The 22323-nt window shown below is 44.2% G+C and overlaps 2 protein-coding genes across 8 annotated transcripts in view; one reads left to right on the forward strand and one right to left on the reverse strand.

Annotated features, from left to right (window-relative positions):
• The window catches only part of LOC106576679 (uncharacterized), a 47050-nt gene extending 41592 nt beyond the window's left edge, over window positions 1-5458 (forward strand). For all 5 annotated transcript variants that reach the window (XM_045718764.1, XM_045718765.1, XM_045718766.1 and 2 more), the window contains one exon: window positions 1759-5458. In XM_045718764.1, the coding sequence (XP_045574720.1) occupies window positions 1759-2028 (270 nt within the window). In that variant the 3' untranslated portion in view covers window positions 2029-5458. The remainder of the gene's footprint in view (window positions 1-1758) is intronic.
• A 1385-nt stretch (window positions 5459-6843) lies between these two features.
• The window catches only part of LOC106592935 (chloride channel protein 1), a 68045-nt gene continuing 52565 nt past the window's right edge, over window positions 6844-22323 (reverse strand). For all 3 annotated transcript variants that reach the window (XM_045718763.1, XM_045718761.1, XM_045718762.1), the window contains one exon: window positions 6844-8075. In XM_045718763.1, the coding sequence (XP_045574719.1) occupies window positions 7542-8075 (534 nt within the window). In that variant the 3' untranslated portion in view covers window positions 6844-7541. The remainder of the gene's footprint in view (window positions 8076-22323) is intronic.

Raw genomic sequence — 22323 nt, forward strand, 5'->3', positions numbered from 1 at the left:
ATTTAATCCAGATTGATGATTTTTGAAAACTGCAGAGAGGTACATCCTTGATGCTTTAATATACAGTACCAGTCAAAAGTTTGGACACACCTACTCATTCCAGGGGTTTTCTTTATTTTTACTATTTTCTACATTGTAGAATAATAGTGAAGACATCAGAATTATGAAATAACACATATGGAATCATGTAGTAACCAAAAAGTGTAAAACAAATCAAAATATATTTTATATTTCAGATTCTTTAAAGTAGACACCTTTGGCCTTGATGACAGCTTTGCACACTCTTGGCATTCTCTCAACCAGCTTCATGAGGTAGTCACCTGGAATGCATTTCAATTAACAGATGTGCCTTGTTAAAAGTTAATTTGTGGAAATGTTTGAGCCAATCAGTTGTGTTGTGACAAGGTAGGGTAGGTATACAGAAGATAGCCCTATATGGTAAAAGACCAAGTCCATATTATGGCAAGAAAAGCTCAAATAAGCAAAAAGAAATGACAGTCAATCATTCCTTTAAACATGGTCAGTCAATCCGGAAAATTTCAAGAAATTTGAAAGTTGAAAGTTGAAAGTTTCATCAAGTGCAGCCGCAAAAACCATCAAGCGCTATGATGAAACTGGCTCTCATGAGGACCGCCACAGGAAAGGAAGACCCAGAGTTACTTCTGCTGCAGAGGATAAGTTCATTAGAGTTACCAGCATCAGAAATTGCAGCCCAAATAAATGCTTCACAGAGTTCAAGTAACAGACACATCTCAACATCAACTGTTCAGAGGAGACTCCGTGAATCAGACCTTCATGGTCGTATTGTTGCAACAACAAAAAACTATACTAAAGGACACCAATAAGAAGAAGAAACTTGCTTGGGCCGAGCAATGGACATTAGACCGGTGGAAATCTGTCTAAATTTGAGATTTTTGGTTCCAACCGTGTCTTTGTGAGATGCAGAGTAGTTGAACGGATGATCTCCGCATGTGTGGTTCCCACCGTGAAGCATGGAGGCAGAGGTGTGATGGTATGCTTTGCTGGTGGCACTGTCAGTGATTTATTTAAAATTCAAGGCACACTTAACCAGCATGGCTACCACAGCATTCTGAAGCAATACGCCATCCCATCTGGTGCGTGCTTAGTGGGACTATCATTTGTTTTTCAACAGGACAATGACCCAACATACTTCCAGGCTGTGTAAGGGCTATTTGACCAAAAATGAGAGTGATGGAGATGACCTGGCCTCCACAATCACCAGACCTCAACCAAAATGAGATGGTTTGGGATGAGTTGGACCGCAGAGTGAAGGAAAAGCAGCCAGCAAGTGCTCAGCATATCTGGGAACTCCTTCAAGACTGTTGAAAAAGCATTCCAGGTGAAGCTGGTTGAGAGAATGCCAAGACTGTGCAAAGCTGTCATCAAGGCAAAGGGTGGCTACTTTGAAGAATCTAAAATCTAAAATATATCTACACACTTTTGGTTACTACATGATTCCATATGTGTTATTCATAGTTTTAATGTCTTCACTATTATTCTACAATGTAGAAAATAGTACAAAATACAATTAAACCATTGAATGAGTAGGTGTGTCCAAACTTTTGACTGGTACCGTATGACAGAGAGACATTTCCATCTGAACTCGTGAATAAACCCTTGTTTTCTCCTCTCCGTGGGCAAAGAATCATGCATTATCTGTTATATTCTAAAAATGTCTCTCTCAATGTTCTGTAAGTGTCATCCCCTGACCAAGCCCCTGCTCTGTCCCCTGAACAGGACGAGGAGCTAACACTCTGCATGGAGCCGGAGTCTGCCACTCTAACACAGAGAGATGAAGCCATCACCTCCGGGGGCAGTAGTCCTGGGCAACGTAGTCCGGGGCGCAGTAGTCCAGGGCGCAGTAGTCCAGGGCGCAGTAGTCCGGGGCAACCAGCACAGCAAATCACAGAGCGGAAGGCCTCTGATGTCAGCTGTGGAGGCATCCAGATTCTGGAGGAGAAGGAAGAGAAGCAAGGGTCTGCTGTTGCTGCCATGGCAACCAACTGATTGACAGATCGTCCTGAGAGACGTGACAGACTGACCCTCAGCGTCAGGAATGACTGATCCTAATAATTAAATATTTATCAATAAATCTGTTCCTTTTCAGGTATCAAACACATTTTTGATGGGATATAAACTCTTGTGACCACTGAAGAGCAGAGGAGGAAGATTTGGAAACGGACTCACACAGTGACAACAGCTGGTCCAACAGACAACTTTTTTTTGGAAGCCTTACATTCCCAGAGAGAAGGAGGAGGGAGGGATGAATAGAGGGAGGGAAAAAAGACTAAGTGAGAAAAAGGAGGTATGGGGGATGATAAAAAGAAGATGAGCAGCTGAGATAGAGACATTTGTATCAGGAAAAGGAAACGGAGGAGGAGGGAATTGAAACATGCATGCTTTTTAAGAAACAACTGGATCCGGTCCAGCATCAAATATGATAATGATCATTAATTCTATAGTAATAAAACATTATCATGACAACAATGATTTTCTAACAAAGCAAAAAATCATGACAACACAAAAATCTATGTATAAGTGAATGATAAAAGAATATATATCAAAATCACTGTTTTTACAACACTATCTCTCCATTGGAGAACTACTCTGTTTACAGCTTACACTCAACACATCAAATAGAATAATATCAACCCCATAACTTGAAGAACAGAAACACTCACATGTTATACCCTCTCCTCTTACGTCATTCACATCTAGCATCCACAACACTTATAGAACTAACTGCACGGATACAGAGCAACTTTAGTAGGTTGGGTTCATCATAACCCCCTAAAAATTACACCTATTCAATTATCCCCAAAAACTAATTAAATCCAAATTGGCTCTCTGCAACTTAACCACTGCAGTGAAATCTACTTAAACCCTCCTAACACAGTTAGAAAGACAACAACGTTACTATGTTGCTGTGTTCTCCAGATGTCCAAGGCACATAAAGGCTGCAGGCCTGTCCTGTCGGCCACACACACAGCACTGCACAGTTAAAGGAATGTACTGTACAGTAAGATAGTGTGCTTCCTACTCTGTCTTTCCGTATGTTTCTTCACAGTACTATGGAGTACCTGTCCTATATTGAACTGTATAGACTTTGCACTGAACCTAGGACACGGCTGGTGCTGGGCCAGAGAAGACTCAGGGCATGGAGCTCCTTGTAGTCTGCTTGACTGTGCATCTTGACTGACAGGTCCGTGTCATGGAGTGAATGGTGAAGAGACAGAGCTGTAGTAGTGAATCCCTTTTCACTGATGCAATCCAACAGATCAGAGGCTGCCTTTGGACTCACACACGTCACACGTCAATGTCCTTGATTACTGTTCAGAAAGAGCTCTTAGCATCACCAGGAACCAAAACAGAACCACTAGACGAGATGGATTCTGAGCTGTTGTTCCAGGTTCCAAACTAGAGATGGCTGGAGGAAGAGGAAGTGCTCTGGAGTGTTTAGGTACCAACAGAAAGAGGATTTAGATTGAGATGTGCTTCTGTTTTAACACAGATTGTTGTTTTGATGTCAGCTCTTGGGGACAATACCAAGCTTTTCTTTGTGGAGAAAAGATGAGGAGCAAATGTTTCTCTCAAAGGTGTAGGTTGGAGCTGTTTGAATTGGGTACTGATTCTTAGAAGAGCAAAAACACATCTTCAAAATTGTAACTAATTAGTGAGGAGCCAAACACAGGTCTCCTAAACGGCTTGTAGCCACTACTGTCATATAGATGTAAATACTAATGAGAGAGGATATAAACCACATCTCTCACAGTCCCCACTGCAACAGTTTCTTTATTTTTCTACAAGTCTCAGTCCCAGCTCTTTCCTTTGGGAATCTTCCTGAGCTCCCAAATTAAGCTTATTGCATTTAGATTTGTTTCTATCACCACACAAGTAAAAGGAAAAGGATAGTGGAATGTCAACATTGTAAATAGTGTGATCATTAAAATATTGGATATCGGAATATTGTTTTAAAATAATGCAAAGGACCTAATTTGACTGGGTCTAAGGAGAACATTGAAGTCAATCAGGGAATATAACTGAATAGTAGAACCAAACACTAGAACCGAACAGAACCGGTATCTTCCTGCTCATGGTGACTACAGTGATGAAGCAAAACTCTGCCTGAGCCGAGTGTGACGTTTGAGTTAGCGTGTGTATTTCCTGAAGAGGAAAGTGTGTATCCCAATGGAGGAATGGTAGTGAAGTTCAGAGACATGATGGAATAGTGGAATTTTGGAGATACTGGTCTGGAATATCTGTGCATGTGTCACTAATAAAAACAACAACAATATCAATTTATTATTATTATTAGTATTCTTATTAATATGATTATTATTAATATTATTATTATTAATATTATTATTATTTGACGGAGAACAACCTTCTCCTTTCACTCTGATGATTGTGTGAAACTTTTAAGATGGAAAAAAGGTTTATTGACTTGAATTCATTCAATTATTGATTGATTATTTATGCAATGTTGGGACAATGTTTATTTTTCTACTGAATTATTGACACCTCCTCCAGTATAAGACAGAATATGTGTGGTTGATGTAGAGCAGTTTCGTGTTGGTTGGGGCTCTCTCTGATCGGACAAACAGACAGTGAACACTTCTGGAGGGCTACATTGTGGCCACAATTATTTGTAATCAGTTGTGTTAAAGCTGGGCTGGAATAAAACCCTGCACACACTGACTGCATCCCTCCAGACCAAGGGTTAGGGTTAAGGTTACCCACCTCTTCCCTGGAGCTGTCCATCATGAAACACACAATGATGTCATTTACATAGTCATAACCAGTCATGAACATGTCACAGCTGCCATGATCACCCAGGCAATGACAACACAATCTCAATCATACAACCTCCTTTAGGCTACTAATCATAAGTGTCCATCAGCTGTCATGAGACGTATGACGCGTCTGCAAGACAAGATGCATATTGGTGTTAGAACTAACCAAGGCTAGGAGTCTATCCTGACCACGTGACCTGACCAGGATAGACTCAGCACCCCTACATCTAACAGATGGTTCTGCTGAGCTGCTACCTTGTGGTGTTTTTCAGTTTGTGTTATGCATTAGCCTTCACCTGTCTGTCTCAGACTGGCTCTGAGAGATACAACCTACAGGATGTCTTTACCCAACCACTCTTATTCATTGATTTATTTCAGGATTATTTGGGGGGAGGAATAACATGACAGCCTGTACATAGTTTATTATTTATTGTAGGTTAAGTCTTTTTGAAGCAGTATTGTTCTGTGAGTTGTCCTTGGGACTTTCTGTAGTGATAGACCTTTGACCCCAGAGAGATTGTTCTGCTTCATTGAAAGCACAAACATGGACCCAGAGAATGATATTACTTCAACGAAGATATTTTATTGATTTTTTTGACGATTAAGAACTTAATGAATTAATAAACTAATAACAAGAAGCCAAATGTATTTCCTTGGATGTTCCTGTTTATCGATTGTCTTTGTTGATTGATTGACTGATTTATTTCCAGTTGATTTCTAATTATGTATGAATCTACTGCCATCTTTCAATACTTAACTTTTTGCCTTTCTACCCCTTGCTCTCTCTTTGTACCTGTTCTGTATATTTGTGTCTCTGTCTGTCTGAGTCTGTCTGTCCATGTAGTAGTCTGTTTTCTTGTTGGAAGAATCACTGCCTGAAAACATTGTTTAAAAAATGTGACAGATTGACCAAATTTGAGGCAAACAGACATTTCAACAAAATGATGTGGTCAGTTGGAACCGTGTGGCACAGAACCCTGAGGTAAATACAGTTGTATACAATTGGCTTGATTGAATGTTTTAATTTGAGATGATCAATGTAAACTGGCAATACCAGTGTATTAAAGCCCATACCTATGCATGCTTATGGGAAGGTTGTGACGGGATGGTTCTTCCACGTGGTCTCCCCTCCCTTCCTCCCCCTCTCTTTCCCCTGCATGAGCGAACACCCTCTTCCATCCCTTTCTCCTCTACTCCATTCTCTTTCTTCTCCCCCTCCTCCCCTCCTCCCCTCTATCCAAATAAAAGAAAAACGGTGGAGAAAGAGCAAATAAACACACAAAGAGAATCTTGATGTGTATGTGTGTGGACGTCTTTGGACAGTGAGAACGTTTTTTATATTGTGAGGATGAGGAACGTCACTGAAAGCGTGCTTTTCTTTATGGTCAGTGAACACGGAGATGCAAAGCCTGCTGGGGCTTTGTGACGCAGTTCTTCTATCATGTTTCCATTCCCTTCCTGTCAACCCCAAACACACATTCTAGGTGTCTTTAATCCCGAATACATGACCATGTATCCATCCTTCCTTCCTGCCTTCCTTCATGTATGGTAGTGTAGAAAACTTGCTGGTAGACATCAGGGATTACTTAAAGGAAGGATGGATAGATGTTTTAAGTACTGATATAGGGCCCCAGCCTGGTAGCCAGTTCTGTTTCTTGTTCAACTTCTTTGTCAAAGCCATACCAAACATGACAACCACAGAAACAGCAGAAAGCGTCCTGCAGGGGACTGGCAACTATGGTTGAGGCCTACAGTTAAACCTCCCTGTCTGTCTGCTGTTGTCAGCCATTATGATGTCAGGAGAATGTTAATGTCAAACAAATTGAGGCTGAAATACACTGTTGACCTTCTCAGCTGGAAGTGTTTATACGTCCACAGCCGTTTTAAAGACAGACTTTTACAAGACTGGAGTGAACAGTGCATCTCTAGTATTATGCTGGAGCTGATTATTGCCATGCTCCAAGTCCAATGAAATGTTACTGAAAACATTTCAATATTTATTGGATTCCATAAGAATAGTAGATAGGCATCGGTATGAACAATTTTAATATTTACTTTATAGTGGTTACAGTAATAATTTAAAGCCTGTATATTCATTAATCAGTAAACGTTCAATCGCTTTGATCAAATATAAATCAGTCCATTGACAGACATTGAGTCCTGATTAATGATGTGATTTCATTATCAAACATTTCATTGCTGTCATATACAGTGTCATAAAGATACATGGAATTCAGTGATACAGACATACAGTACCATATAGCTACAAACACATTCACACATTCAACAACACCGGGACAAGGAGACCAACCATGATAGGTACAGATGAAGAACGTATAACATTTGTCCATTTTTGTAGTTTTAAAGACACGGAGAGAGACCTGAGAAACTGAAATAGTGAAAAAGAAGTTTGTCTTGAGTAGAAAAAAATCCTTCAAAAACTGCTGAGATCAGGAAAGAGACTATCATCTTACAAAAAGTATTATAAGCTAACAAAAATTCCAGAACAACAAGTCCCAGAAGCACTGTGTGCACCTGTTCTTCCTGCTCTCTGTAAGCTGAACATCTGCAGAGCCTCGAATGAGCCTGTACAGAACTCCAATACCCAGGATGCTTCTTGTTACGCTCTCCTTGAAACGCTCACTGAATGAGGTAAGTGGAGTGAGGGCAGAGAGGAGAAAGTCTTCATTTAAGAAACAGAATCCACAGAATTCCCTCAGTCGCCATCTAAATCGGCTCTTCAGAATCTTCGCTCTCCCTCTCTCCATCCGTCTCCGGCACGGTAGGAAGGGATGACACAATGAAGATACGAGTGGAGGAGGAGGAGGGTGGTGAGGTGGGGGAGGAAGGCTCTTGAGGGGGACAGTCTGTCCCTCGGCTGTTGGGGGTGGAGGTATCACACTCTGTACCTGCACTGGAGCCACCTGCTCCTCCTGCGTTCCCCCTGGGTTCCTCCTTAGCCTCATCCATGTCACCCTCTCCCTCTGTCCCAACCACCTCATCCTTCCACCTTACTACCTCTCCCTCCCTCTTTCCTCCATCTCCCTCCCCCTTTTCTTCCTTAACCTCCCACCTAAACCCCTCGCTCCCCTCCTTCCTACTACCCCCTCCCTCCCTCTTCCCCCCCTCCCTGGTGGGGGAGGAAGGGGTGGAGGAGGGAGCCACGTGCTTCTTGGCTTTACGGTTGGCATCTCTGAAACTGGCCAGAGGGGGGCGCAATCTTACCCCACTGCGGGTGGAGCCCTCGATGGCCTTCTGCAACTGTGAGAGGTAAGAGAGAGGGAGAGATAGAGAGGGAGAGATTAAAGGGGAGAGATAAATATAGAGGGGGAGAAGAGAAAAGGGAGGGGGAGAGAAGGAAGAAGGGGAGAGAGAGAGATAAAGAAAAAGGGGAGAGAAATAGAGATTGAGATGGAGGGTGAGAGAGGAAGGGAAAGAGAAAGAGAGTGAATAGAAGTGGTTAACATAGCAGGTCATAACACAAGCAAAGCATGTTAATACAGGTTTACTGTGACGCTGTGATAAGTCAGAGACGAACACCGTTGATGGTGTAATAGTGTTAGCTCTGACAAATTGAAAACCCTAGTCATTGGCGACTCCATTACCCGCAGTATTAGACTAAAAACGAATCATCCAGCGATCATACACTGTTTACCAGGGGGCAGGGCTACCGACGTTAAGGCTAATCTAAAGACGGTGCTGGCTAAAGCTAAAACTGGCGAGTGTAGAGAGTATAGAGATATTGTTATCCACGTCGGCACCAACGATGTTAGGATGAAACAGTCAGAGGTCACCAAGCGCAACATAGCTTCAGCGTGTAAATCAGCTAGAAAGATATGTCGGCATCGATTAATTGTCTCTGGCCCCCTCCCAGTTATGGGGAGTGATGAGCTCTACAGCAGAGTCTCAACTCAATCGCTGGTTGAAAACTGTTTTCTGCCCCTCCCAAAAGATAGAATTTGTAGATAATTGGCCCTCTTTCTGGGACTCACCCACAAACAGGACCAAGCCGGGCCTGTTGAGGAGTGACGGACTCCATCCTAGCTGGAGGGGTGCTCTCATCTTATCTACGAACATAGACAGGGCTCTAACTCCTCCAGCTCCACAATGAAATAGGGTGCAGGCCAGGCAGCAGGCTGTTAGCCACCCTGCCAGCTTAGTGGAGTCTGCCACTAGCACAGTCAGTGTAGTCAGCTCAGCTATCCCCATTGAGACCGTGTCTGTGCCTCGATCTAGGTTGGGCAAAATTAAAGATGGCGGTGTTCGCTTTAGCAATCTCACTAGTATAAAGACCTCCTCCATTCCTGCCATTATTGAAAGAGATTGTGATACCTCACATCTCAAAATAGGACTACTTAATGTTAGATCCCTCACTTCAAAGGCAGTTATAGTCAATGAACTAATCACTGATCATAATCTTGATGTGATTGGCCTGACTGAAACATGGCTTAAGCCTGATGAATTTACTGTGTTAAATGAGGCCTCACCCCCTGGTTACACTAGTGACCATATCCTCCGCGCATCCCGCAAAGGCGGAGGTGTTGCTAACATTTATGATAGCAAATTTAAATTTACCCCAAACAAAACAACAACAACGTTTTCGTCTTTTGAGCTTCTAGTCATGAAATCTATGCAGCCTACTCAATCACTTTTTATAGCTACTGTTTACAGGCCTCCTGGGCCATATGCAGCGTTCCTCACTGAGTTCCCTGAATTCCTATCGGACCTTGTAGTCATCGCAGATAATATTCAAATTTTTGGTGACTTTAATATTCACATGGAAAAGTCCACAGACCCACTCCAAAAGGCTTTCGGAGCCATCATCGACTCAGTGGGTTTTGTCCAACATGTCTCTGGACCTACTCACTGCCACAGTCATACTCTGGACCTAGTTTTGTCCCATGGAATAAATGTTGTGGATCTTAATGTTTTTCCTCATAATCCTGGACTATCGGACCACCATTTTATTATGTTCGCAATCGCAACAAATAATCTGCTCAGACCCCAACCAAGAAGCATTAAAAGTCGTGCTATAAATTCTCAGACAACCCAAAGATTCCTTGATGCCCTTCCAGACTCCCTCTGCCTACCCAAGGACATCAGAGGACAAAAATCAGTTAACTTGTTATGGATAGGGGGCAGTATTTTCACGGCCGGATAAAAAACGTACCCGATTTAATCTGATTATTACTCCTGCCCAGAAACTAGAATATGCATATAATTATTAGCTTTGGATAGAAAACATTCCAAAGTTTCTAAAACTGTTTGAATGGTGTCTGTGAGTATAACAGAACTCATTTGGCAGGCCAAAACCTGAGAAGATTCCAAACAGGAAGCACCCTCTCTGACTATTTCTTGGCCTTCTTGATCATCTCTATCCAAAACAGGGGATCTCTGCTGTAACGTGACATTTTCTAACGCTCCCATAGGCTCTCAGAAGGCGCCAGAACGTTGAATGATGACTTTGCAGGCCATGGCTGAAAAACAGTAGCGCATTTGGTAAGTGGTCGATCTGAGAACAATGAGACTGGCGCGCGTGTGCCCAAGACGACTCCAGGTTTTTATTTTCAGTCTTTGAACGAAAACAACGACTCCCGGTCGGAATATTATCGGTTTTTTACGAGAAAAATCACATAAAAATTGATTTTAAACAGCGTTTGACATGCTTCTAAGTACGGTAGTGGAATATTTTTAATTTTTTTGTCACGAAACGCGCCGGGCGCGTCACCCTTCTTTACCCTTCGGATAGTGTCTTGAACGCACAACAAAACGCCGCTATTTGGATATAACTATGGATTATTTGGAACCAAACCAACATTTGTTATTGAAGTAGAAGTCCTGGGAGTGCATTCTGACGAAGAACAGCAAAGGTAATCCAATTTTTCTTATAGTAAATCTGAGTTTGGTGAGTACCAAACTTGGTGGGTGTCAAAATAGCTAGCCATGATGGCCGGGCTATCTACTCAGAATATTGCAAAATGTGCTTTCCCCGAAAAGCTTTCACCACGACTGCATAAAGGAGTTCTGTATCTATAATTCTTTAAATAATTGTTATGTTTTTTGTGAACGTTTATCGTGAGTAATTTAGTAAATTCACCGGAAGTGTTCGGTGGGAATGCTAGTTCTGAACGTCACATGCTAATGTAAAAAGCTGGTTTTTGATATAAATATGAACTTGATTGAACAAAACATGCATGTATTGTATAACATAATGTCCTAGGAGTGTCATCTGATGAAGATCATCAAAGGTTAGGGCTGCATTTAGCTGTGGTTTTGTTTTTTGTGACATTATATGCTAGCTTGAAAAATGGGTGTCTGATTATTTCTGGCTGGGTACTCTGCTGACATAATCTAATGTTTTGCTTTCACTGTAAAGCCTTTTTGAAATCGGACAGTGTGGTTAGATAAAGGAGAGTCTTGTCTTTAAAATGGTGTAAAATAGTCATATGTTTGAAAAATGGAAGTTTTCGGATTTTCGAGGAGTTTGTATTTCGCGCCACACCTATCATTGGATATTGGAGCAGGTGTTCCACTAGCGGAACGTCTAGATGTAAGAAGTTAACCACCTAACCGAGGAACTCAATTTAACCTTGCGCAATACCCTAGATGCAGTTGCACCCCTAAAAACTAAAAACATTTGTCATAAGAAACTAGCTCCCTGGTATACAGAAAATACACGAGCTCTGAATCAAGCTTCCAGAAAATTGGAACGGAAATGGCGCCACACCAAACTGGAAGTCTTCCGACTAGCTTGGAAAGACAGTACCGTGCAGTATCGAAGAGCCCTCACTGCTGCTCGATCATCCTATTTTTCCAACTTAATTGAGGAAAATAAGAACAATCCGAAATTTCTTTTTGATACTGTCGCAAAGTTAACTAAAAAGCAGCATTCCCCAGGAGAGGATGGCTCTCACTTCAGCAGTGATGAAATCATGAACTTCTTTGAGGAAAAGATCATGATCATTAGAAAGCAAATTACGGACTCCTCTTTAAATCTGCGTATTCCTCCAAAGCTCCATTGTCCTGAGTCTGCACAACCCTGCCAGGACCTAGGATCAAGGGAGACACTAAAGTGTTTTAGTACTATATCTCTTGACACAATGATGAAAATAATCATGGCCTCTAAACCTTCAAGCTGCATACTGGACCCTATTCCAACTAAACTACTGAAAGAGCTGCTTTCTGTGCTTGGCCCTCCTATGTTGAACATAATAAATGGCTCTCTATCCACCGGATGTGTACCAAACTCACTAAAAGTGGCAGTAATAAAGCCTCTCTTGAAAAAGCCAAATCTTGACCCAGAAATTATAAAAAACTATCGGCCTATATCGAATCTTCCATTCCTCAAAAAAATAAATGAAAAAGCTGTTGCGCAGCAACTCCCTGCCTTCCTGAAGACAAACAATGTACACGAAACGCTTCAGTCTGGTTTTAGACCCCATCATAGCACTGAGACTGCACTTGTGAAGGTGGTAAATTACCTTTTAATGACGTCAGACCGAGGTTCTGCTTCTGTCCTCGTGCTCCTAGATCTTAGTGCTGCTTTTGATACCATCGATCACCACTTTCTTTTGGAGAGATTGGAAACCCAAATTGGTCTACATGGACAAGTTCTGGCCTGGTTTAGGTCTTATCTGTCGGAAAGATATCAGTTTGTCTCTGTGAATGGTTTGTCCTCTGACAAATCAACTGTATATTTCGGTGTTCCTCAAGGTTCCGTTTTAGGACCACTATTGTTTTCACTATATATTTTACCTCTTGGGGATGTCATTCGAAAACATAATGTTAAATTTCACTGCTATGCGGATGACACACAGCTGTACATTTCAATGAAACATGGTGAAGCCCCAAAATTGCCCTCGCTAGAAGCCTGTGTCTTAGACATAAGGAAGTGGATGGCTGCAAACTTTCTACTCTTAAACTCGGACAAAACAGAGATGCTTGTTCTAGGTCCCAAGAAACAAAGAGATCTTCTGTTGAATCTGACAATTAATCTGGATGGTTGTACAGTCGTCTCAAATAAAACTGTGAAGGACCTCGGCGTTACTCTGGACCCTGATCTCTCTTTCGTTACCCTGGACCCTGATCTCTCTTTTTACTGACTTGTTGCACCCTCGAGAACTACTATGATTATTATTATTTGACAATGCTGGTCATTTATGAACATTTGAACATCTAGGCCATGTGCTGTTATAATCTCCACCCGGCACAGCCAGAAGAGGACTGGCCACCCCTCATAGCCTGGTTTCTCTCTAGGTTTCTTCCTAGGTTTTGGCCTTTCTAGGGAGTTTTTCCTAGCCACCGTGCTTCTACACCTGCATTGCTTGCTGTTTGGGGTTTTAGGCTGGGTTTCTGTACAGCACTTTGTGATATCAGCTGATGTAAGAAGGGCTATATAAATACATTTGATTTGAATTTGATTTGAATAGTGTGACTCACTATTCGAGTACAACAGAACAGCAAAGCAACATCCAACTGAACAGGCTCCAAGTATTTTTATGTGTATATATTATGGATTCTCATTTGTTCCTGCCAAGGCAGCAGCTACTCTTCCTGAGGTCCAAACAAGATTAAGGCGATTACATCACAAAAAAATTTAACAGTACATCATACAACACATTACTACACCACTACATATCTACAATACAAAATGTATAATTTTACAATGTACATGTGTGTAAACTGTATGTGTTAGCGTGTGTGTGTGAGTATGCGTATGTGTGTCTCTTCACAGTCCACGTTGTTCCTTATGTAGTATTGTGTGTTTCCCAGAGTCTGTTCTGGACTTGGGGACTGTGAAGAGACCCCTGGTGGCATGGCTTGTGGGTTATGCAGGGGTGTCTGAGCTGTGTGCTCGTTGTTTGAACAGACAGCTCAGTGCTTTCAACACGTCAATACCTCTCACAAAGACATGCAGTGATGCAGACAAGCTCTCCTCTACTTTGAGCCAGGAGAGATTGACATGTATGTTAATGATGTTAGCTCTCCATGTACATTTAAGGGCCAGCCGTGCTGCTCTGTTCTGGGCCAACTGTAATTTGCATATGTTCTTCTTTGTGGCACTTGACTATATGACTGGGCATTAGTCCAGGTGTGACAAAACTAGGGCCTGTAGGACTTGTTTTGTTGATAGCGATGTCAAGAAAGCAGATCTTAGCTACCATTGCATCAATATGTTTTGACCATGACAGTTTACAATCCAGGGTTACTCCAAGCAGTTTAGTCTCCTCAACTTGCTCAATTTCCATATTATTAATTTAAATATTTAGTTGAGGTTTAGGGTTTAGTGAATGATTTGTACCAAATACAATGCTTTTAGTTTTTGAAATATTTAGGACTAGCTTATTACTTGCCACCCATTTTAAAACTGACTGCTGCTCTTTGTTAAGAGTTGCTGTGAGTTCACTTGCTGTGGTAGTTGACGTATTTAATGTTGAGTCATTAGCATACATAGACACACAGGCTTTACTCAGAGCCAGTGGCAGGTCATTAGTAAAGATGGAAAAAAGTAAGGGGCCTAGACAGCTGCCTTGGGGAATGCCTGACTCTACCTGGATTATCGTGGAGAGGCTAGGCCATTTCAAAACTTCAAATGTTTGCTTTTCAGCCATTGTCATGTAGACTTGATTGTGTGTTTTGGATCATTGTCTTGCTGCATGACCCAGCTACGCTTCAGCATGACCCAGCTGCGCTTCACACTACCACTACCATGAAGCTAGCTAGCTAACGAAGAACAACAAAGAATATCTAGTTAACAGAAGAAAAGAAAGAGAAAATCAGGACAGAAGAAAAAGGATATCAAAGTGAAACAGTTCTCTAAAGACACAAGAGACAATAATACAAGAAACAACACTTCTGTAGCTTGTCAACTATGTGTCTGTCTATCCCTGTTCTCTCCTCTCTGCACAGGCCATACAAACGCTTCACACCGCGTGGCCGCTGCCACTCTAACCTGGTGGTCCCAGCGCGCACGACCCACGTGGAGTTCCAGGTCCCCGACAGCCTCTGGAACTGCCGGTCTGCAGCCAACAAGGCTGAGTTCATCTCAGCCTATGCTACCCTCCAGTCCCTAGACTTCCTGGCGCTGACGGAAACATGGATTACCACAGATAACACTGCTACTCCTACTGCTCTCTCTTCGTCTGCCCACGTGTTCTCGCATACCCCTAGAGCATCGAGCCAGCGGGGTGGTGGCACTGGAATCCTCATCTCTCCCAAGTGGACATTCTCTCTTTCTCCCCTGACCCATCTGTCTATCTCCTCATTTGAATTCCATGCTGTCACAATTACCAGCCCTTTCAAGCTTAACATCCTTATCATTTATCGCCCTCCAGGTTCCCTTGGAGAGTTCATCAATGAGCTTGACGCCTTGATAAGTTCCTTTCCTGAGGATGGCTCACCTCTCACAGTTCTGGGTAACTTTAACCTCCCCACGTCTACCTTTGACTCATTCCTCTCTGCCTCCTTCTTTCCACTCCTCTCCTCTTTTGACCTCACCCTCTCACCTTCCCCCCCTACTCACAAGGCAGGCAATACGCTTGACCTCATCTTTACTAGATGCTGTTCTTCCACTAATCTCATTGCAACTCCCCTCCAAATCTCCGACCACTACCTTGTATCCTTTTCCCTCTTGCTCTCATCCAACACTTCTCACTCTGCCCCTACTCGGATGGTATTGCGCCGTCCCAACCTTCGCTCTCTCTCTCCCGCTACTCTCTCCTCTTCCATCCTATCATCTCTTCCCTCTGCTCAAACCTTCTCCAACCTATCTCCTGATTCTGCCTCCTCAACCCTCCTCTCCTCCCTTTCTGCATCCTTTGATTTTCTCTGTCCCCTATCCTCCAGGCCGGCTCGGTCCTCCCCTCCTGCTCCGTGGCTCGACGACTCACTACGAGCTCACAGAACAGGGCTCCGGGCAGCCGAGCGGAAATGGAGGAAAACTCGCCTCCCCTGCGGACCTGGCATCCTTTCACTCACTCCTCTCTACATTCTCCTCTTCTGTCTCTGCTGCTAAAGCCACTTTCTACCACTCTAAATTCCAAGCATCCGCCTCTAACCCTAGGAAGCTCTTTGCTACCTTCTCCTCCCTCCTGAATCCTCCTCCCCCTCCCCCCTCCTCCCTCTCTGCGGATGACTTCGTCAACCATTTTGAAAAGAAGGTTGACGATATCCGATCCTCGTTTGCTAAGTCAAACGACACCGCTGGTCCTGCTCACACTGCCCTACCCTGTGCTTTGACCTCTTTCTCCCCTCTCTCTCCAGATTAAATCTTGCGTCTTGTGACGGCCGGCCGCCCAACAACCTGCCCACTTGACCCTATCCCCTCCTCTCTTCTCCAGACCATTTCCGGAGACCTTCTCCCCTTCCTCACCTCGCTCATCAACTCATCCTTGACCGCTGGCTACGTCCCTTCCGTCTTCAAGAGAGCGAGAGTTGCACCCCTTCTGAAAAAACCTACACTCGATCCCTCCGATGTCAACAACTACAGACCAGTATCCCTTCTTTCTTTTCTCTCCAAAACTCTTGAACGTGCCGTCCTTGGCCAGCTCTCCTGCTATCTCTCTCAGAATGACCTTCTTGATCCTAATCAGTCAGGTTTCAAGACTGGGCATTCAACTGAGACTGCTCTTCTCTGTGTCACGGAGGCTCTCCGCACTGCTAAAGCTAACTCTCTCTCCTCTGCTCTCATCCTTCTAGACCTATCTGCTGCCTTTGATACTGTGAACCATCAGATCCTCCTCTCCACCCTCTCCGAGTTGGGCATCTCCGGCGCGGCCCACGCTTGGATTGCGTCCTACCTGACAGGTCGCTCCTACCAGGTGGCGTGGCGAGAATCTGTCTCCGCACCATGCGCTCTCACCACTGGTGTCCCCCAGGGCTCTGTTCTAGGCCCTCTCCTATTCTCGCTATACACCAAGTCACTTGGCTCTGTCATATCCTCACATGGTCTCTCCTATCATTGCTATGCAGACACACAATTAATCTTCTCCTTTCCCCCTTCTGATAACCAGGCGGCGAATCGCATCTCTGCATGTCTGTCAGACATATCAGTGTGGATGACGAATCACCAGCTCAAGCTGAACCGCGGCAAGACGGAGCTGCTCTTCCTCCCGGGGAAGGACTGCCCGTTCCATGATCTCGCCATCACGGTTGACAACTCCCTTGTGTCCTCCTCCCAGAGTGCTAAGAACCTTGGCGTGATCCTGGACAACACCCTGTCGTTCTCCACTAACATCAAGGCGGTGACCCTGTAGGTTCATGCTCTACAACATTCGCAGAGTACGACCCTGCCTCACACAGGAAGCGGTGCAGGTCCTAATCCAGGCACTTGTCATCTCCCGTCTGGATTACTGCAACTCGCTGTTGGCTGGGCTCCCTGCCTGTGCCATTAAACCCCTACAACTCATCCAGAACGCCGCTGCCCGTCTGGTGTTCAACCTTCCCAAGTTCTCTCACGTCACCCCGCTCCTCCGCTCTCTCCACTGGCTTCCAGTTGAAGCTCGCATCCGCTACAAGACCATGGTGATTGCCTACGGAGCTGTGAAGGGAACGGCACCTCCGTACCTTCAGGCTCTGATCAGGCCCTACACCCAAACAAGGGCACTGCGTTCATCCACCTCTGGCCTGCTGGCCCCCCTACCTCTGAGGAAGCACAGTTCCCGCTCAGCCCAGTCAAAACTGTTCGCTGCTCTGGCACCCCAATGGTGGAACAAGCTCCCTCATGACGCCAGGACAGCGGAGTCAATCACCACCTTCCGGAGACACCTGAAACCCCACCTCTTTAAGGAATACCTAGGATAGGATAAAGTAATCCTTCTAACCCCCCCCCTTAAAAGATTTAGATGCACTATTGTAAAGTGGTTGTTCCACTGGATATCATACGGTGAATGCACCAATTTGTAAGTCGCTCTGGATAAGAGCGTCTGCTAAATGACTTAAATGTAAATGTAAATGTAATGCTTGAAAATTGGTATGAGGTTCTTACTGTGGAATGCAGTTTTTGGTTTTCACCAGGCATAATAAGAAGTATCAATTTTTTTGTTATTTGTAACAGGTTCCCTTGATCTAATATTAGGTTTTGGTTGAAGATCTGATAACATTCAGTATAAAAAATAGGCTAATGACTTCTCCAAAAGCTAATTGGAGTCAGGAGTCAGCTAAGCTGGAGTCCAATCAATGAGACGAGATTGGAGATGTTGGTTAGAGCTGCCTTGCCCTATAAAAACACTCACAAAATTTGTGTTTGCTATTCACAAGAAGCATGGCCTGATATGAACCATGCCTTGAACAAAAGAGTTCTCAGAAGACCTAAGATTAAGAATTGTTGACTTGCATAAAGCTGGAAACGGTTACAAAAGTATCTCTAAAAGCCTTGATGTTCATCAGTCCACTGTAAGACAAACTGTCTATAAATTGAGAAAGTTCAGCATTGTTGCTACTCTCCCTAGGAGTGGCCGTCCTGCAAAGATGACTACAAGAGCACAGCGCAGAATGCTCAATGAGAATCCTAGAGTGTCAGCTAAAGACTTACAGAAACCTCTGGAACATGCTAACATCTCTGTTTACGAGTCTACAATACATAAAACACTAAACAAGAATGATGTTCATGGGAGGACACCATGGAAGAAGCCACTACTGTAAAAAAAAAAAAAACATTGCTGCAAGTCTGAAGTTTGCCAAAGTGCACCTGGATGTTCCACAGTGCTACTGGCAAAATATTCTGTGGACAGATGAAATTACAGTTGAGGTGTTTGGAAGGAACACACAAGACTATGTGTGGAGAGAAAAAAGCACAGCACACCAACATCAAAACCTCATTCCAACTGTAAAGTATGGTGGAGGGAGCATCATCATTTGGGGCTGCTTTGCTGCCCAAGGGCCTGGACAGCTTGCTATCATTGATGAAAAAATGAATTTCCAAGTTTATCAAGACATTTCGCAGGAGAATGTTAGGCTATCTGTCCGCCAATTGAAGCTCACAGAAGTTGGGTGATGCAACAGGACAACAACCCAAAACACAGAAGTAAACATCCGGCGCAACAGAGATGGCCGCCTCGCTTCGCGTTCTTAGGAAGTATTTTGTTTTTTTATGTATTATTTCTTACACTGTCACCCCAGGAAATCTTAAGTCTTATTACATACAGCCGGGAAGAACTATTGGATATAAGAGCAACGTCAACTTACCAACATTATGACCAGGAATACGATTTTCCCGAAGCGGATCCTCTGTTTGGTCCACAATCCAGGACAATGGATCGGATCCCAGCAGGCGACCCAAAACAACGGCGCCACAGAAGGGGCAGATGGAGCGGTCTTCTGGTCAGGCTCCGTAGACGGACACATCGCCCACCGCTCCCGAGTATACTACTTGCCAATATCCAGTCTCTTGACAAGGTAGACAAAATCCGAGTAAGGGTTGCCTTCCAGAGAGACATCAGAGATTGCAACATTCTCTGCTTCACGGAAACATGGCTCACTCGGGATACGTTATCAGAGTCGGTACAGCCACCTGGTTTCTTCACACATTGCGCCGACAGAAACAAACATCTCTCTGGTAAGAAGAAGGGTGGGGGTGTATGCCTTATGATTAACGAGTCGTGGTGTGATCATAACAACATACAGGAACTCAAGCCCTTTTGTTCACCTGACCTAGAATTCCTTACAATCAAATGCCAACCCCCATTATCTACCAAGAGAATTCTCTTCAATTATAATCACAGTCGTGTATATTTCCCCCCCAAGCAGACACCTCGAAGGCCCTGAAAGAACTTCATTGGACTCTATGTAAACGAGAAACCACATATACCGAGGCTGCATTTATTGTAGCTGGGAATTTTAACAAGGCTAATCTGAAAACAACGCTCCATAAATTTTATCAGCATATCGAATGCGCAACCCGAGCTGGCAAAATCCTGGATAATTGTTACTCTAACTTCCACGACGCATACAGAGCCCTCCCTCGCCCTCCTTTACGCAAATCTGACCACAACTCCATTTTGTTCCTCCCAGCCTATAGACAGAAACTAAAACAGGAAATGCCCGTGCTCAGGTCTGTTCAACGCTGGTCCGACCAATCTGATTCCATGCTTCAAGATTGCTTCGATCATGTGGACTGGCATATGTTTCGGATAGCGTCGAACAACAACATTGATGTATACGCTGATTCGGTGAGCGAGTTTATTAGCAAGTGCATCGGTGATGTTGTGCCCATGGCGACTGTTAAAACCTACCCCAACCAGAAACCGTGGATTGATGGCAGCATTCACGCAAAACTGAAAGCGCAAACCACTGCTTTTAATCAGGGCAAGGCGACCGGAAACATGACAGAAAACAAACAGTGTAGCTATTCCCTCCGCAAGGCAATCAAACAAGCCAAGCGTCAGTATAGAGACAAAATAGAGTCGCAATTCAATGGCACAGACATGAGAGGTATGTGGCAGGGCCTACAGTCAATCACGGACTACAAAAGGAAAACCAGCCCCATCGCGGACCCCGATGTCTTGCTCCCAGACAAACTAAACAGCTTCTTTGCTCGCTTTGAGGACAATACAGTGCCACCGACATGGCCCGCTACCAAAACCTGCGGGCTCTCTTTCACCGCAGCCAACATGAGTAAAACATTTAAACGTGTTAACCCTCGCAAGGCTGCCGGCTCAGACGGCATCCCTAGCCGCGTCCTCAGAGCATGCGCAGACCAGCTGGCTGGTGTGTTTACGGACATATTCAATCAATCCCTATCCCAGTCTGCTGTCCCCACATGCTTCAAGAGGGCCACCATTGTTCCTGTTCCCAAGAAAGCAAAGGTAACTGAGCTAAATGACTATCGCCCCATAGCACTCACTTCCGTCATCATGAAGTGCTTTGAGAGACTAGTCAAGGATCATATCACCTCCACCCTACCTGACACCCTAGACCCACTCCAATTTGCTTACTGCCCCAATAGGTCCACAGATGACGCAATCGCAATCACACTGCACACTGCCCTAACCCATCTGGACAAGAAGAATACTTATGTATGAATGCTGTTCATCGACTACAGCTCAGCATTTAACACCATAGTACCCTCAACTCGTCATTAAGCTCGAGACCCTGGGTCTCGACCCCGCCCTGTGCAACTGGGTCCTGGAGATTCTGACAGGCCGCCCCCAGGTGGTGAGGGTAGGAAACAACGTCTCCACCCCGCTGATCCTCAACACTGGGGCCCCACAAGGGTGCGTTCTCAGCCCTCTCCTGTACTCCCTGTTCACTCATGACTGCGTGACCATGCACGCCTCCAACTCAATCATCAAGTTTGCAGACGACACTACAGTGGTAGGCTTGATTACCAACAACGACGAGACGGCCTACAGGGAGGAGGTGAGGGCCCTCGGAGTGTGGTGTCAGGAAAATAACCTCACACTCAATGTCAACAAAACAAAGGAGATGATCGTGGACTTCAGGAAACAGCAGAGGGAGCACCCCCCTATCCACATCGACGGGACAGTAGTAGAGAAGGTGGAAAGTTTTAAGTTCCTCGGCGTACACATCACGGACAAACTGAAATGGTCCACCCACACAGACAGCGTGGTGAAGAAGGCGCAACAGCGCCTCTTCAACCTCAGGAGGCTGAAGAAATTTGGCTTGTCACCAAAAATACTCACAAACCTTTACAGATGCACAATCAAGAGCATCCTGTCGGGCTGTATCACCGCCTGGTACGGCAACTGCTCTGCCCACAACCGTAAGGCTCTCCAGAGTGTAGTGAGGTCTGAACAAATGAAAACTACCTGCCCTCCAGGACACCGACACCTACACCACCCGATGTCAGAGGAAGGCCAAAAAGATAATCAAGGACAACAACCACCCGAGCCACTGCCTGTTCACCCCGCTATCATCCAGAAGGTGAGGTCAGTACAGGCGCATCAAAGCTGGGATTGAGAGACTGAAAAACAGCTCAAGGCCATCAGACTGTTAAACAGCCATCACTAACATTGAGTGGCTGCTGCCAACATACTGACTCAAATCTCTAGCCACTTAATAATTAAAAATTGGATGTAATAAATGTATCACTAGTCACTTTAAACAATGCCACTTTATATAATGTTTACATACCCTACATACTCATCTCATATGTATATACTGTACTCTGTACCATCTATTACATATTGCCTATGCCGTTCGGGCCATCGCTCATCCATATATTTATATGTTCATATTCTATTCATTCCTTTACACTTGTGTGTATAAGGTAGTTGTTGTGAAATTGTTAGATTACTTGTTAGATATTACTGCATGGTCGGAACTAGAAGCACAAGCATTTCGCTACACTCGCATTAACATCTGCTAACCATGTGTATGTGACCAAGAAACTTTGATTTGATTTTAAATCAACAACAGAATGGCTTCAACAGAAGAAAATACACCTTCTGGAGTGGCCCAGTTATGAGGTTATTGCTGCCAAAGGAGGGTCAACCAGTTATTAAATCCAAGGGTTCACATACCTTTTCCACCCTGCACTGTGAATGTTTAC

The sequence above is a fragment of the Salmo salar genome, chromosome ssa05 (assembly GCF_905237065.1).
Source record: "Salmo salar chromosome ssa05, Ssal_v3.1, whole genome shotgun sequence".
NCBI classification, from domain to species: Eukaryota; Metazoa; Chordata; class Actinopteri; order Salmoniformes; family Salmonidae; genus Salmo; species Salmo salar.